Source organism: Nomascus leucogenys, chromosome 14, assembly GCF_006542625.1.
Source record: "Nomascus leucogenys isolate Asia chromosome 14, Asia_NLE_v1, whole genome shotgun sequence".
In the NCBI taxonomy this organism is placed as follows: Eukaryota; Metazoa; Chordata; class Mammalia; order Primates; family Hylobatidae; genus Nomascus; species Nomascus leucogenys.
The window spans coordinates 10,744,830-10,758,499 of record NC_044394.1 but is presented as its reverse complement, the minus strand read 5'-3'; the positions used below and the strand labels follow the sequence as shown (position 1 = coordinate 10,758,499).

The window sequence follows — 13,670 nt, the reverse complement described above, 5'->3', positions numbered from 1 at the left end:
TACATAAAATTTACCATCTTAACCATTTTTGAGTATACAGCTCAGTCTTATTAAGTATGTATATATTGTTGTGCAACCAATCTCAAGACTTTCTCCTCTTGAAAAACTGAAACTCTGTTCCCATTAAACAACAGCTCTCTATTCTCCCCCTCTCCCCAGCTCCTGGTAACTACCATTCTGCTTTCCGTTTCTATGAATCTGATTACTATAAATACTTCATATAAGTGGAATCATAAAGTATTTGTCGTTTTTGTGACTGGCTTATTTTACTTAGTATAATGTCCTCAAGGTTTGTCCATGTTGCAGATAATGTCTTCAAAGTTCATCTATGTTGTAGCATGTGCCACAGTTTCCTCTTTAAAGGTGAATAATGTTTCGTGTGTGTATATGCCTGTGATTTATAATATATATATTTGGTCTTCCACTCCATTTCCTGGCATACAACTCCTAAAATCCTTAGAATCCCCAAGTGACATTTTGTATGCTAATGAGATGACTAATGGTAGGGGGCTCCTAGTAGCATCGGGATCAGGGCTGGCCTCTGGGAAGACCAAGACATGATAGGAGAGTTGGGATTTTCACCCCCATTCCTCAACCTCTGGGGAGGGCTTGGGGGAGATGATGCTAAAGGTTAAGTTTATCTTAACGGCCAGTGGTTTAATCAATAAGGCCTACATAATGAAGCCTCCATAAAAACCTAGAAGGACAGGGTTCAGAGAGCTTCCAGATAGCTGAACACTTGGAGGTTCCTGGAGGGTGATGTGCCTGGGAATTGAAGCTCTGAGCCCCTTCCCACATACATCTCTTTATCTGTATCCTTTGTAATATCTTTTCTAATAAATCAGTAAGTGTAGGTAAAGGTGTCCCTGGGTTCTGTGAGCAGCTCTACCAAATTAATTGAACCCAAGCAGAGGGTTGTGGGATGCCCGATTTCTAGCTGATCAGTCAGAAGCACAAGTAAAAACAACTGTGACTGGCAACAGAAATCGGGGCAGTCTTGGGGACTGAGCCCTCAACCTCTGGGATCTGAAGTTATCTCCCAGTAGATAGTATCAGAATTGAATTGAATTAGAGGACACCCAGTTGATGTCTGTTGCAGAGCTGATTGCTTGGTATGTGGAAAAAACCTCCCACATATTTGGTCACAGAAGTTTTCTGTGTTGATTGCTGTGATGTGAGAGCAAAGGAAAAAGTTTGTTTTTTTCTACTCAATGCTACATTTTGATAATTCATTCATCCATTGATTCTTTCAACTGTATTTCAAAAAATTAGAAATTTCAGAAAAGTTGGAAAGATAATATTAATATTGTGAATATCTTTATATCCTTCACCTAGATTCATCACTTGTTAACATTTTGCAAAATTTCTTCTCTCTCCCCCTCTCGCTACATATAAGGGAGATAGAATTTCAAATAACTGTAAAATGTGGTGGGTGTGATTTTTTTCTATGACTAAGGATCTTTGAGCACCAATGAATTTTTGAAAGAGTAGTTCCTGTCATTTTTGATACTTGCCTATGGCAAATTATACTGGCCTTCATCCCCAGTATTTTGGAATTATCTGATTCTGCTATCGGTATATATTCATCATTTCACTTGTTCATTTATTCACCTAACAAAAATTTGTTACATGCTTAAATTTTGCAAAGCTATTAAGTAAACAGAGACAGGTACAATCTGTTTCGCTTTCAAAGAATTTTCACTCCAAGAGAATTTAGTGATCTGCCTAAAGCAAAACATTTATAAATTAAATCTGTATACAATTAATTAAAGGTAATAGAAAACCCCTGACAATTTAAAAATAAATTTTTGTTAAACTTGTTGCTTGATCTTTTATGTAAATACTTCCAAGTAAATACTAATTTCCATGCCTTTTTCAGGCGTAACTCTAATAATGACATATTCATATTCTAGGTTTGGGTTGGTACCATTGGGTCAGGCCCCAAGGGTCGGAATCTCTGTGCTACCTTCCAGAATACTGAAACATTTGAGTTCCAAGATGAAGTAGGAGCACTTTTGTTATCTGTGTGCCAGACTGTGAGCCAAGGAATTTTGTGTTTCTTGCCATCTTACAAGGTAAGGGAATATTTATTGTTTCTTTTGCCTTTAAATAATCATTTACATTTTAAACATTGTCATGCTAATTTTAAAATTACCACAGTAAGCTTCCTAGGGTAGAGGCAACAAGGTAATAACTGTAGTTTTCTAAACATCACATATTATTTTACTTATTTTTTGATTAAGATACTGCCTGATTGTCCTACCTCTGTTTTACTTAAAAGTCTGAAAGAACAAGGCTGGACGTGGTGGCTCATGCTTGTAATCCCAGCAGTTTGGGAGGCTGAGCTGGGAGGATCACTTGAGCCCAGGAGTTCGAGACCAGCCTGGAGAACATGGTGAAACTCTGCCTCTACAAAATACAAAAATTAGGTGGGCGTGGTGGCACACACTGATAGTCCCAGCTACTTGCGAGGCTGGGGTGGGAGGATTGCTTGAGCCCAGGAGGTTGAGGTTACAGTGAGCTATGATTGCACCCCTGCACTCCAGTGTGGGCAACACAATAAGACTCTCTCTAAAATAAAATAAAATAATCTGAAAGAATAAAAGTCTTCAAGCAATGTTAATTATATAGGAGAAGTGTTTATGTGTACATTATTTTTATCCTTAGGGACAAGTTGATATTTTCAGAGTAGAAAGAAAGGGAGCATTCTTTTTTATTTTCATAAATTACATTTCTGAATGTTTCGTTAAAGTTAATCTAAGCCAGACTTTCTTTGTTGCCCTCATTTTACTTCATGTATCTGGCCAGAAGAATTTTGTTGTTGTTTTTAGAGTCGCTGATTTTTAATAATTTTTTTTTAGTTAATTTGAGATTATTTAGTATGTTTTGGTCCTCCTAATATTCAGAGCATTGAAACCACATATAATTCCTGAAAGTAACACCACATTGTATCAAAATCTAACCTAAATCCAATGTAGAGAAGTGGCATTCCCTTCTCTTTTTTCCACAGGAAGTTATACCTCTGAGGACAGAAGCATTTGGAAGTAATATATTTGAATGACAATATTGATACTTTTGACTCTTCTACTGTCTTTTTATATATATGTACTTTGATAGCTAGGGATACACTAAAGCAATTAGTCTCTTGCAGATAAATTAAAGAATTTGTTTTCATATGTAACAAACCTGCACATTGTGCACATGTACCCTAAAACCTAAAGTATAATAATAATAAAAAAGAATTTGTTTTCAAAAAAATATTTAATTAGATAATTTTTTACAAGAATATCTAAAAATAAAATGGACTTAAACATTTTTTAAAATTCTTAATGGAAAACAAGATTTATTCCAGTGTGAACATCTACACCACACAGTTATATTTAGAAAAACTAGTAATTAAGCTTGATACTAAGTCATACAATAAAACGTGTAGGGAGTTGGTCTTACCTAATAAAATTTGTAGAACTTTTAATTCTTAAATATGGAGACAAATATCTTCTGGGAAATTAGAAGAAAAGTTATTTATGGGATTATGGAAACTGTACTCACTCCACAGTTATGTAAGAGATAAAAGCAAAATCTTATTTCATTGCTAAAACCTTTTTATATTTTCCAGTCATAGTCACAAAAAGGGAGATAGGAGATGTCTGGGTGACATTTTTCTGCTAGGCTTGGAATACATATAGCAGACAGTATGAATTTTAGTTACAGACATTTATAATTGGGTGACTAGAGACTATAACACTGAAATAACTTTTTAGTGACTGTATATATATTAGCAAAATAAATAGATTATTTTTCTGCTTCTACCTTTTCAATTAAAAATAAAGACACAGGAAATCCTTTGAATATACTTTGTTCCAATTGAGTTTATTTCTTTGATTGCAAAATTAATTGTTCTGCAGGTTTTTGTTTAATTTTTTTGTGGCTTAACACAGTAAACATTTATTATCTCATAGTTTCTTTTTTTATTATTATACTTTAAGTTTTAGGGTACATGTGCACAACGTACAGGTTTGTTACATACGTATACATGTGCCATGTTGGTTTGCTGCACCCATCAACTCGTCATTTACATTAGGTATTTCTCCTAATGCTATCCCTCCCCCAGGCCCCCACCCCAGAACAGGCCCCGATGTGTGATGTTCCCCACCCTGCGTCCAAGTGTTCTCATTGTTCAATTCCCACCTATGAGTAAGAACATGTGGTGTTTGGTTTTCTGTCCTTGTGATAGTTTGCTGAGAATGATGGTTTCCAGCTTCATCCATGTCCCTGCAAAGGACATGAACTCATCCTTTTTTATGGCTGCATAGTATTCTATGGTGTATATGTGCCACATTTTCTTAATCCAGTCTATCATTGATGGACATTTGGGTTGGTTCCAAGTCTTTGCTATTGTGAATAGTGCTGCAATAAATATACATATGCATGTGTCTTTATAGTAGCATGATTTATAATCCTTTGGGTATATACCCAGTAATGGGATGGCTGGGTCAAATGGTATTTCTAGTTCTAGATCCTTGAGGAATCGCCACACTGTCTTCCACAATGGTTAAACTAATTTATACTCCCACTAACAGTGTAAAAGCATTCCTGTTTCTCCACATCCTCTCCAGCATCTGTTGTTTCCTGACTTTTTAATGATCACCATTCTAACTGGCGTGAAATGGTATCTCATTGTGGTTTTGATTTGCATTTGTCTGATGACCAGTGATGATGAGCATTTTTTCATGTGTCTGTTGGCTGCATAAATGTCTTCTTTTGAGAAGTGTCTGTTCATATCCTTTGCCCACTTTTTGATGGGGTTGTTTTTTTTCTTGTAAATTTGTTTAAGTTCTTTGTAGATTCTAGATATTAGCCCTTTGTCAGATGGGTAGATCACAAAAATTTTCTCCCATTCTGTAGGGATGGGAGCCTACAGAATGTTCTGTAGGCTGTTCACTATGATGGTAGTTTCTTTTGCCGTACCGAAGCTCTTTAATTAGATACCGTTTGTCAATTTTGGCTTTTGTTGCCATTGATTTTGGGGTTTTAGTCATGAAGTCCTTGCCCATGCCTATGTCCTGAATGGTATTGCCTAGGTTTTCTTCTAGGTTTTTTAAGGTTTTAGGTCTAAGATTTAAGTCTTTAATCCATCTTGAATTAATTTTTATATAAGGTGTAAGGAAGGGATCCAGTTTCAGCTTTCTACATATGGCTAGCCAGTTTTCCAAGCACCACTTATTAAATAGGGAATTCTTTCCCCATTGCTTGTTTTTATCAAGTTTGTCAGGTTTTGTCAGGCTTTGTTTTTGTCAGGTTTGTCAATTAGTTGTTCTGCAGGTTTTTGTTTAATTCTTTTAAAATTTTTGTTTATTGTCTGCTTGTGTTGGTTGTATTTGTCTTTTTAATTGATTTGTATGGGCTTTTAAATATATAGTATGCATAGTAATCCTTTATAATACATATCATTAAAACTTTGTTGTTTGTCATTAAATTCTTTTTTTTTTTTCTTATTTTTTTTTTATTATTATACTTTAGGTTTTAGGGTACATGTGCACAATGTGCAGGTTTGTTACATATGTATCCATGTGCCATGTTGTTTTGCTGCACCCATTAACTCATCATTTAGCATTAGGTATATCTCCTAATGCTGTCCCTCCCCCCTCCCCCCAACCCACAACAGTCCCCGGAGGTGTGATGTTCCCCTTCCTGTGTCCATGAGTTCTCATTGTTCAATTCCCACCTATGAGTGAGAACATGCGGTGTTTGGTTTTTTGTCCTTGCGATAGTTTCCTGAGAATGATGTTTTCCAGTTTCATCCATGTCCCTACAAAGGACATGAACTCATCATTTTTTATGGCTGCATAGTATTCCATGATGTATATGTGCCACATTTTCTTAATCCAGTCTATCGTTGTTGGACATTTGGGTTGGTTCCAACTCTTTGCTATTGTGAATAGTGCTGCAATAAACATACGTGTGCATATGTCTTTATAGCAGCATGATTTATAGTCCTTTGGGTATATACCCAGTAATGGGATGGCTGGGTCAAATGGTATTTCTAGTTCTAGATCCCTGAGGAATCGCCACACTGACTTCCACAATGGTTGAACTAGTTTACAGTCCCACCAACAGTGTAAAAGTGTTCCTATTTCTCCACATCCTCTCCAGCACCTGTTGTTTCCTGACTTTTTAAATTCTTTATTTTAATTTCTTTTTTAGCTTTAAATATCTTAATTTATCAAAATAATTCTTATGCATAATTAAATAATGTTAGAATGGTTATAATGAAAAAACAACAGCTCCGTTCACTATACTATTCTTCCTTTCTTCCCAGTCCCACATCCCCAGAGGTTTCACAGGTCTTTGATTTATTTTTCTGATATTTATTGTCATTTCTAATTGTGGTGAAATATGCATAACAAAATTTAGTTTTTTTTTGTTTTTTTTGTTTTGTTTTTTGAGATGGAGTTTTGCCCTTGTTGCCCAGTCTGGAGTGCAATGGCGTGATCTCGGCTCACTGCAACCTCTGCCTCCCGGGTTCAAGTGATTCTCCTGCCTCAGCCTCCTGAGTAGCTGGGATTGCAGACATGTGCCACCACACCCGGCTAATTTTGTATTTTTAGTAGAGATGGGGTTTCTCCAGGTTGGTCAGGCTGGTCTTGAACTCCTGACCTCAGATGATCTACCCACCTCGGCCTCTCAAAGTGTTGGGATTACAGGCGTGAGCCACTGTGTTTGGCCTTAGCATTTTTTGTGTGTGTACAATTAAGTACATTCACAATGTTAGACAACCATGACCACTATCTATTTCCAGAACCTTTCATCATACCAAATAAGAACTCTGTTCCCACAAAATAACTCCTCAGATTCCTTTTCCCCATTTCCTGTTACCCTCTAGTATTCTTTCTGTCTCCATGAATTTGGCTATTGTAGCTACTTCATATAAGTGGAATCATACGGTATTTGTCCTTTGTTTCTGATTTATTTCATTAACCATAATGTTTTCAGGGTTCGTCCATCTTGTAGCATACATCAGAATCCTTTTTATGGCAGAATAATATTTCATTATATATATATATCTATATCTATATATATATCTCACATTTGCTTATCCATTCATCTGTCGATGGGTATTTGGATTGTTTCTACCTTTTGCCTGTTGTGAATAATGCTGCTATGAACACTGGTGTACAAATATCTATTTGTGACCTTGCTTTCAATTCATTTGGATATATACCTAGAAATGATAATTCGAAATGTAACTTCTTTTTTTGAGATGGAGTCTCACTCTGTCACCCAGGCTGGAGTGCAGTGGCACCATCTCGGCTCATTGCAACCTCCGCCTTCCAGGTTCCAGTGATTCTCCTGCCTCAGCCTCCCGAGTAGCTGGGATTACAGGTGTGTGCCAACATGTCTGGCTAACTTTTGTGTATTTTTAGTAGAGACAGGGTTTCACCATGTTGGCCAGGCTGGTCTTGAACTCCTGACCTCAGGTGATTTGCCCGCCTCGGCTTCCCAAGGTGCTGGGATCACAGGCGTGAACCACCATGCCCAGCCTAAATTTAACTTTTTGAAGAACCACCAAACTCTTTTTTTTTTTTTATAGTCAATGCATAATTTAGATTCCCATCAGCAGTGCACAAGGTTTCCAATTTTTCCACATTTTTGCCAATACTTGTTATTTTATGTTTTTTTGATAATAGCCTTTCGAATGGGTATAAAGTGTAGTAGCTCCTTGTGGTTTTGATTTGCATTTCCCTGATGACTAGTGATGTTAAGTATATTTTCATGTGCTTATTAGTAATTCAGACATCTTCTTTAGAGAAATGCCTATTCAAATTCTTTGCCCATTTTTGCATTGAGTCATTTTTAGTATATTCACAAAGTTGTGTAATCATCACCACTGTCTAATTCCAGAAGATTTTTCTGACCCCAAAAAGAAACTCCTTACTCATTAACAGTCACTGCCTACTCTTACCTGCTATTCCCTGTATCCACTAATCTGCTATTTCTATAGATTTGCCTTTTCTGAACATTTCATCTAAATTGAATCATACAATATGTGACTTTTTGTGTCTGGATTTTTCACATAGTGTAATGTTTCCATGTTCAGCATTATAGGATGAATTAATACTTTATTCCTTTTTATGGCTGAATAACATTCCTTTTACTTTCAACCTATTTGTGTCTAAATTTAAAGTGTGTCTCTTATAGACAGCATATAGTTGGGAGCATTTAAAAAATTCATTCTGCTTATCTCTGCCTTTTAACTTAAGTGTTTACTCCATTTATGTTTAATGTAATTAGTGATAAGGTAGAGTTTACGAATGCCACTTTGCTGTTTGTTTTCTGTATATCTGGTGCCTTTTCCCCCTCTATTTCTCTATCATTGCCTTTTGAATCTAACAGATAGATATTTTCTAGTGTGTCATTTAAATTTTTCTAATGTGTCACTTTAATTCCCTTGGCTTTTCTTTTACTGTATATTTTTTAGTTATTTTCTTAGTGGTTGTCCTGGGAATTATATTTAACATCTTATGCAGTTTGGATTAATACTAATTTAATTTTCAATAGAATGCAGAAGCTTTAATCCTATGTAGCTGTTTTTTTTATCCTACCTTCTTTGTGTCATTATTATAAAAATTACATCTTTACACATTGTATGTCTTTCAACACAGATTTACAATTATTACCTTTTGCAACTGACTTTCAAATCAGATAGAAAAAAATTAAAAACAAAGAATACATTTTATATTGTCTTTTATATCTATGTTAAGACACATTTTATACTGTCTTTTATAACTACCTTGTAGTTATCTTGACCAGTGCTTTAATTAATTCTTAATGTGGACTTGAGTTACTCTCCAATGTCCCTAAAAACTTATTCTTAAATAGAATCTGAGCCTTGCAGCTGTCTCTCTCTGTTGTAATCCTCTGCTGTTATTCTGGAGCCCTGTTGATGTGGTGGTAAGGTATGGGGAACGAGAAGCATCTTCTAATCCTACGATTATGTCTCAGTCTTTTAGCATGACTGTGTCCCTTGCCTGTGACCTTCACAAGTGTTTCTGAGCTCTTCATTCATATAAGATTAGATGGCAAGGAGCTGCAGTTTAGGAAATGATCCCTTCCCTCATGTTGGATAAGGATCTGGTAAAATCTTCCTTACTGGCAGACTGGCCTTTGTCTTAGAGAATGCGTTGAACATATTTCAAAATGCTTGTTTTTTTCCTCCTTCTGCCTGAAACAGTAGGGTTTTTCTTGGCTCTTTACTGTGGGAACCTGGTGGGATTTTTAGAGGTAATGTCTTAAAAATTGTGGGCCCCCTGGCAAGACTGCAGCCCCTAGGAGTTTCTCACTTATAAACTAGTTCACATTTTATCTCCAGCAATTCATCAATATTATCTTTTAACTATTTCTGTCAACTTATGTTTTAGTGGCCACTGTCCCAGTAAGCATATCTTGATTCTCTGTATTTACCTGTCTCTCCAGATTTCAGGGTGGCAGTTTGCCTTGTGACCTCAGTTCTCAGACGGATCCCAGAAAAGTAATTGACTTTTAGTTTGTTTAACTTTTTTCTGTTGTAAAACAGGTGTGAAGACTTCCAGTTCTTTACATATTTTAGCTGAAATCAGAAGTCCAATAATATTGGCAAAAATAAATTTGCTACTGAGTTTCAGAATCTAGATATAACAGCAAACTAGCACATTATTATAATCTTTTGTCAGTACCGTTGTCAATTCTCACATAGTACAGTGACTGCAGTTATTAAATGTATTAATATTATGCCATCTAGTTTTCATTTCAGAGGGGTTTGACATTGACCATGCAGAAGACAGAAAGCCTACATTAGAATTTATTTCAGGGGGACATTAGGAACCAGGATTGAAATATAATTAGATGGGTTGTATTAGTTCTATGTTGTTGCATAACAAATTACCACAAAATTAGCACCATAAAACAATACACATTTATCATCTTACTCTTTCTGTGGGTCAGGAGTCTGGGCATGGCTTAGCTGGGTTTTTCTTCTTAGTGTATTACAAGGCTCCCAGCAGAGTCAACTGGGGTTGTGGTCTCACTAAAGGCTTGACTGGGGAAAGATTAGCTTCCAGGGTCCCTCAGTTTGTTTGCAGGATTTATCCCTTGTAGTCGCAGGACTGAGTGAGATACCCAGTCTTTTGCGGGCTGTTGGCTAAGGATGACTCTTAGGTCTTAAAGGTTGCATTCAGGTCCTAGTCATATTGCCCTCTCAACAACATGGCAGCTTATTACTACTACTACTTTTTTTTTTCTTCTTTAAAGCCAACAAAGGTGTCTCTTCTGTAGGGGGGTATTGTATCTTTTAAGGACTTTTACCTGATTAAGTCAGGCCCACCCAAGATAATCTCCCTTTTGATTAACTCAGAATCAATTGAGGTAGACCTAAATTACATTCATAAAATCCCTTCATCATTACTACATAATATAATCTAATCATGGAAGTAAAGTCTTATTTTTATCTCACAACGGGAAGAAGTTTATGCAGGTTGTATATAGGGATTAGGAATCTTAGGGGCTATCATAAACTTTTTATCACAAGGGTTAATTTATCAGGGTAAAAAAAAGGTTAGGAAGAACCATTAGAATAAAGATTTGTGACTATGGCATATGAAAATATTAATAAAAGTGAAATGATATTTATGAAATTTAGGTAGCAAAGTCATCATAACTGCACATAATAAGCTTTCCATAAATGCTTGATGAATAAACACACAAATAGATGGAGACTAACTCTTATTGTTCCAGGTCTTTCTTACTGCCTTTGAAGTTAGAGGTATTTTAGAACTACAAACTAAAATTCGTGTGATTTGCCTGTAGAGCAATACAGCCTAATTCCACATACTAATACTTATTTTGTATTGAGAAAGAATTTTAAATATCTTTAGTTGAATTTCTTTAAAATATCAAAATATTTATATTGAGAGCCTTGCTTATATTATATTTAAGATCTTCCTGAGAGATCTCATAACTTTACTTCACATTTATTTTTATTTACTTAATCCATTGAAGAAATCATTATTGAGTGCATACATACTTTGTGCAGAGGGCTGCACTAAGTCCTGTTAAAGATTCAAAAATGAACAAGTTACTGTCTCTTCAAGAAGATTTCAGTTTGGGTGGTGGTATAAAATAAGTGTACACATCCTTGCATTATTTGACAAAATTTATAATCATTAGAGAGATTAAGAAGAATGATAATGGAATTAGGAGTAGGAAGAGATCACATGTGATTGAATGAAGCAGAGGAGCTTCCTAGAGGAGGTGGTTGATATTTCAGTGGATATTAAAGAAAGGTGGGTAGATTTCTACTGGTAGATGTGGGAGTGAGGAATATAATATTCTGGATCAAGGAGACATGTATTAGCAAAGGCACAGAAAATATTTTCATAATCACAGAGTTTAGCTTCGCTTGTGTGAAAATGTAATGTAAAGACTGGTTGCAGTTTCATAAAAGAAACATAGGATAAGGGCCAGGTGTGGTGACTCACACCTGTAATCCCAGCACTTTGGGAGGCCACGGTGGGTGGATTGCCTGAGCTCAGGAGTTTGACACCGGGTTGGGCAACATGGTGAAACCCCGTCTCTACTAAAAATCAAAAAGAAACAAAGAAAGAAACATACAATAGAAGTCTAGGCCCAGTGCAGAAGCCTATAATCCCAGCACTTTGGGAGGCTGAGGTAGGAGGATCACTTGAGGCCAGATGTTCAAGACCAGCCTGGGTAACATAGACCCAGTGTTTAAAAAAACAAAACCAAAAATATCAGCCAGGTGTGGTGTTGTGAGTCCCAGCTACTTAGGAGGCTGAGATGGGAGGATCACGTGAGCCCAGAAGTTTGAGGCTGCAGTGAGCTGTGATCACACCACTGCACTCCAGCTTGGCCAATAGCAAGACCCTATCTCTAAAAAAGAAAAATATATGTCTAAAGCTTTTCAAACCATACATTTTAGTGGTCATTTTTTCCCCCTTATATTTAATGGCCAGTTTTTCTTCCTGTACTAGATAATTGGAATGGGTGATTTACTCAAAACTTTACTCTTTCACTGAGTGAAAACTAATATTCTTTCGATGTAAACTGCAGCATTTGTTTAAGGGTAAGAGTGAGAATGTTGTTCATCTAGTTTTTTTCCCCACATTCTTTCAGGCCAATAGTTTATGGTAACTAGGAGGAATGCCATTCTTCCACTAAGATAAATTTGCTTTTGACTCTGTTGTTATTTAAGTAGTAGCAGCATTGCTTTAGAACTCTCTGAAAGTTCATTTTTATGGGTAGAAGAGTTTCTAAACTCTTTATATGGACAGAGAAGTTTCTGTCCATATAAAGAGAATAGAAACTTTTCTATTAAATCATTTTGAAAAGAGACTCTCCGGTGCCAAAGTAACAAGTTGGATCTTTTTATTCATACAATACAGACTTCGACTTAAAAAAAATACATCTTTATGAGTAATATGTATAAACCATTTTCCCTGAGGGAGTATTTTACATTCATCACTGAATGTCAGATGAGGAATAAAATGCAAACATTCCTGTTCACTCTCTAGCTGTAGTTTTTTAAAGTATTGTTCAGCATTAAATTTGTATGTTAAGAAATTTGCAGTGCTACTAGTTTGTTATGGTTCTCATTTTTAAAGCTATACCGCACTTAATCTAAAGGAGAAACTAAATTGCTACATTAAAAAGTGTTTTTTTTTCCCCTCGTGTAGAAGGCTGAAATTTCTATAGATATAAATTTGCTTTAAGTGATCAACTGAGCCTTTTCAAGAAATATTTTTTTCTACAGTGTTAAATAGAAAGAATCATTATGCCATTGAGGCTTTGGGGATGTGGTAGAGAGGTTGTATATCTCTCAGGTTAGATGTAGTTCTTGAGAACTTCTGCTCTTGGTTATTAAACAATAAGTATTCATTTGTTTGTTCCTTTGTTTATTCATTTGACAAACATTTACTGGGCACATACTATATTCTGAGTAGACAATTCATATGGCTAAGTCATACATTTAATTAGTGAAAGCATTTGCCTTAGAACTCCTGATTTTCTAGTTCAATGCTATCCTCGTAATAGTATTCTAGTGTTTGAAATATAGTTGACCTGATAAATATTAATTTCACCTATTGTTTTTATTTAGAACAATATGCATTTATATAAAAATACCTACATATTGGTATACCTGTATTTATGTTTGCTTTTCACATTCGTTTTTGCTTATGAGCTAAACTGTTAGGAAGATAGATGTAAGAGCTACTCTGAAAGAGGATGTTAAAAAGCTGCTTTAACAATTGAATGAAAATAGTAGGGCAGTTGGAAAGTAACAATTTAATAACCAAGTTGTTTTTTGCTGTGTGTGTGTGTGTGTGCATATATATAGTCATTTATGTACTATCTATAAATAACATGAATATATTTGTACCACATCTGGTTTCAAAAAAGCTTTATAAAAATATATTGACTAGTCTGGGCATGCTGGCTCACGCCTGTAATCCCAGCACTTTGGGAGGCCAAGGAGGGTGGATCACCTGAGGTCAGGAGTTCAAGACCAGCCTGGCCAACATGGTGAAACTCCATCTCTACTAAAAATTCAAAATTAACCGGACATGGTAGCACATGCCTGTAATCCCTGCAAACTGGGAGGCTAAGGCAGGAGAATT

General features: G+C 35.8%; 1 protein-coding gene across 1 annotated transcript in view; it reads left to right on the top strand.

The window, feature by feature from the left end:
- The window catches only part of BRIP1 (BRCA1 interacting protein C-terminal helicase 1), a 174,700-nt gene that overhangs the window by 85,470 nt on the left and 75,560 nt on the right, over nt 1-13,670 (top strand). Inside the window, exon 14 of the mRNA XM_003278472.4 lies at nt 1,914-2,075. Within this exon, the coding sequence (XP_003278520.3) occupies nt 1,914-2,075 (162 nt within the window). The remainder of the gene's footprint in view (nt 1-1,913; nt 2,076-13,670) is intronic.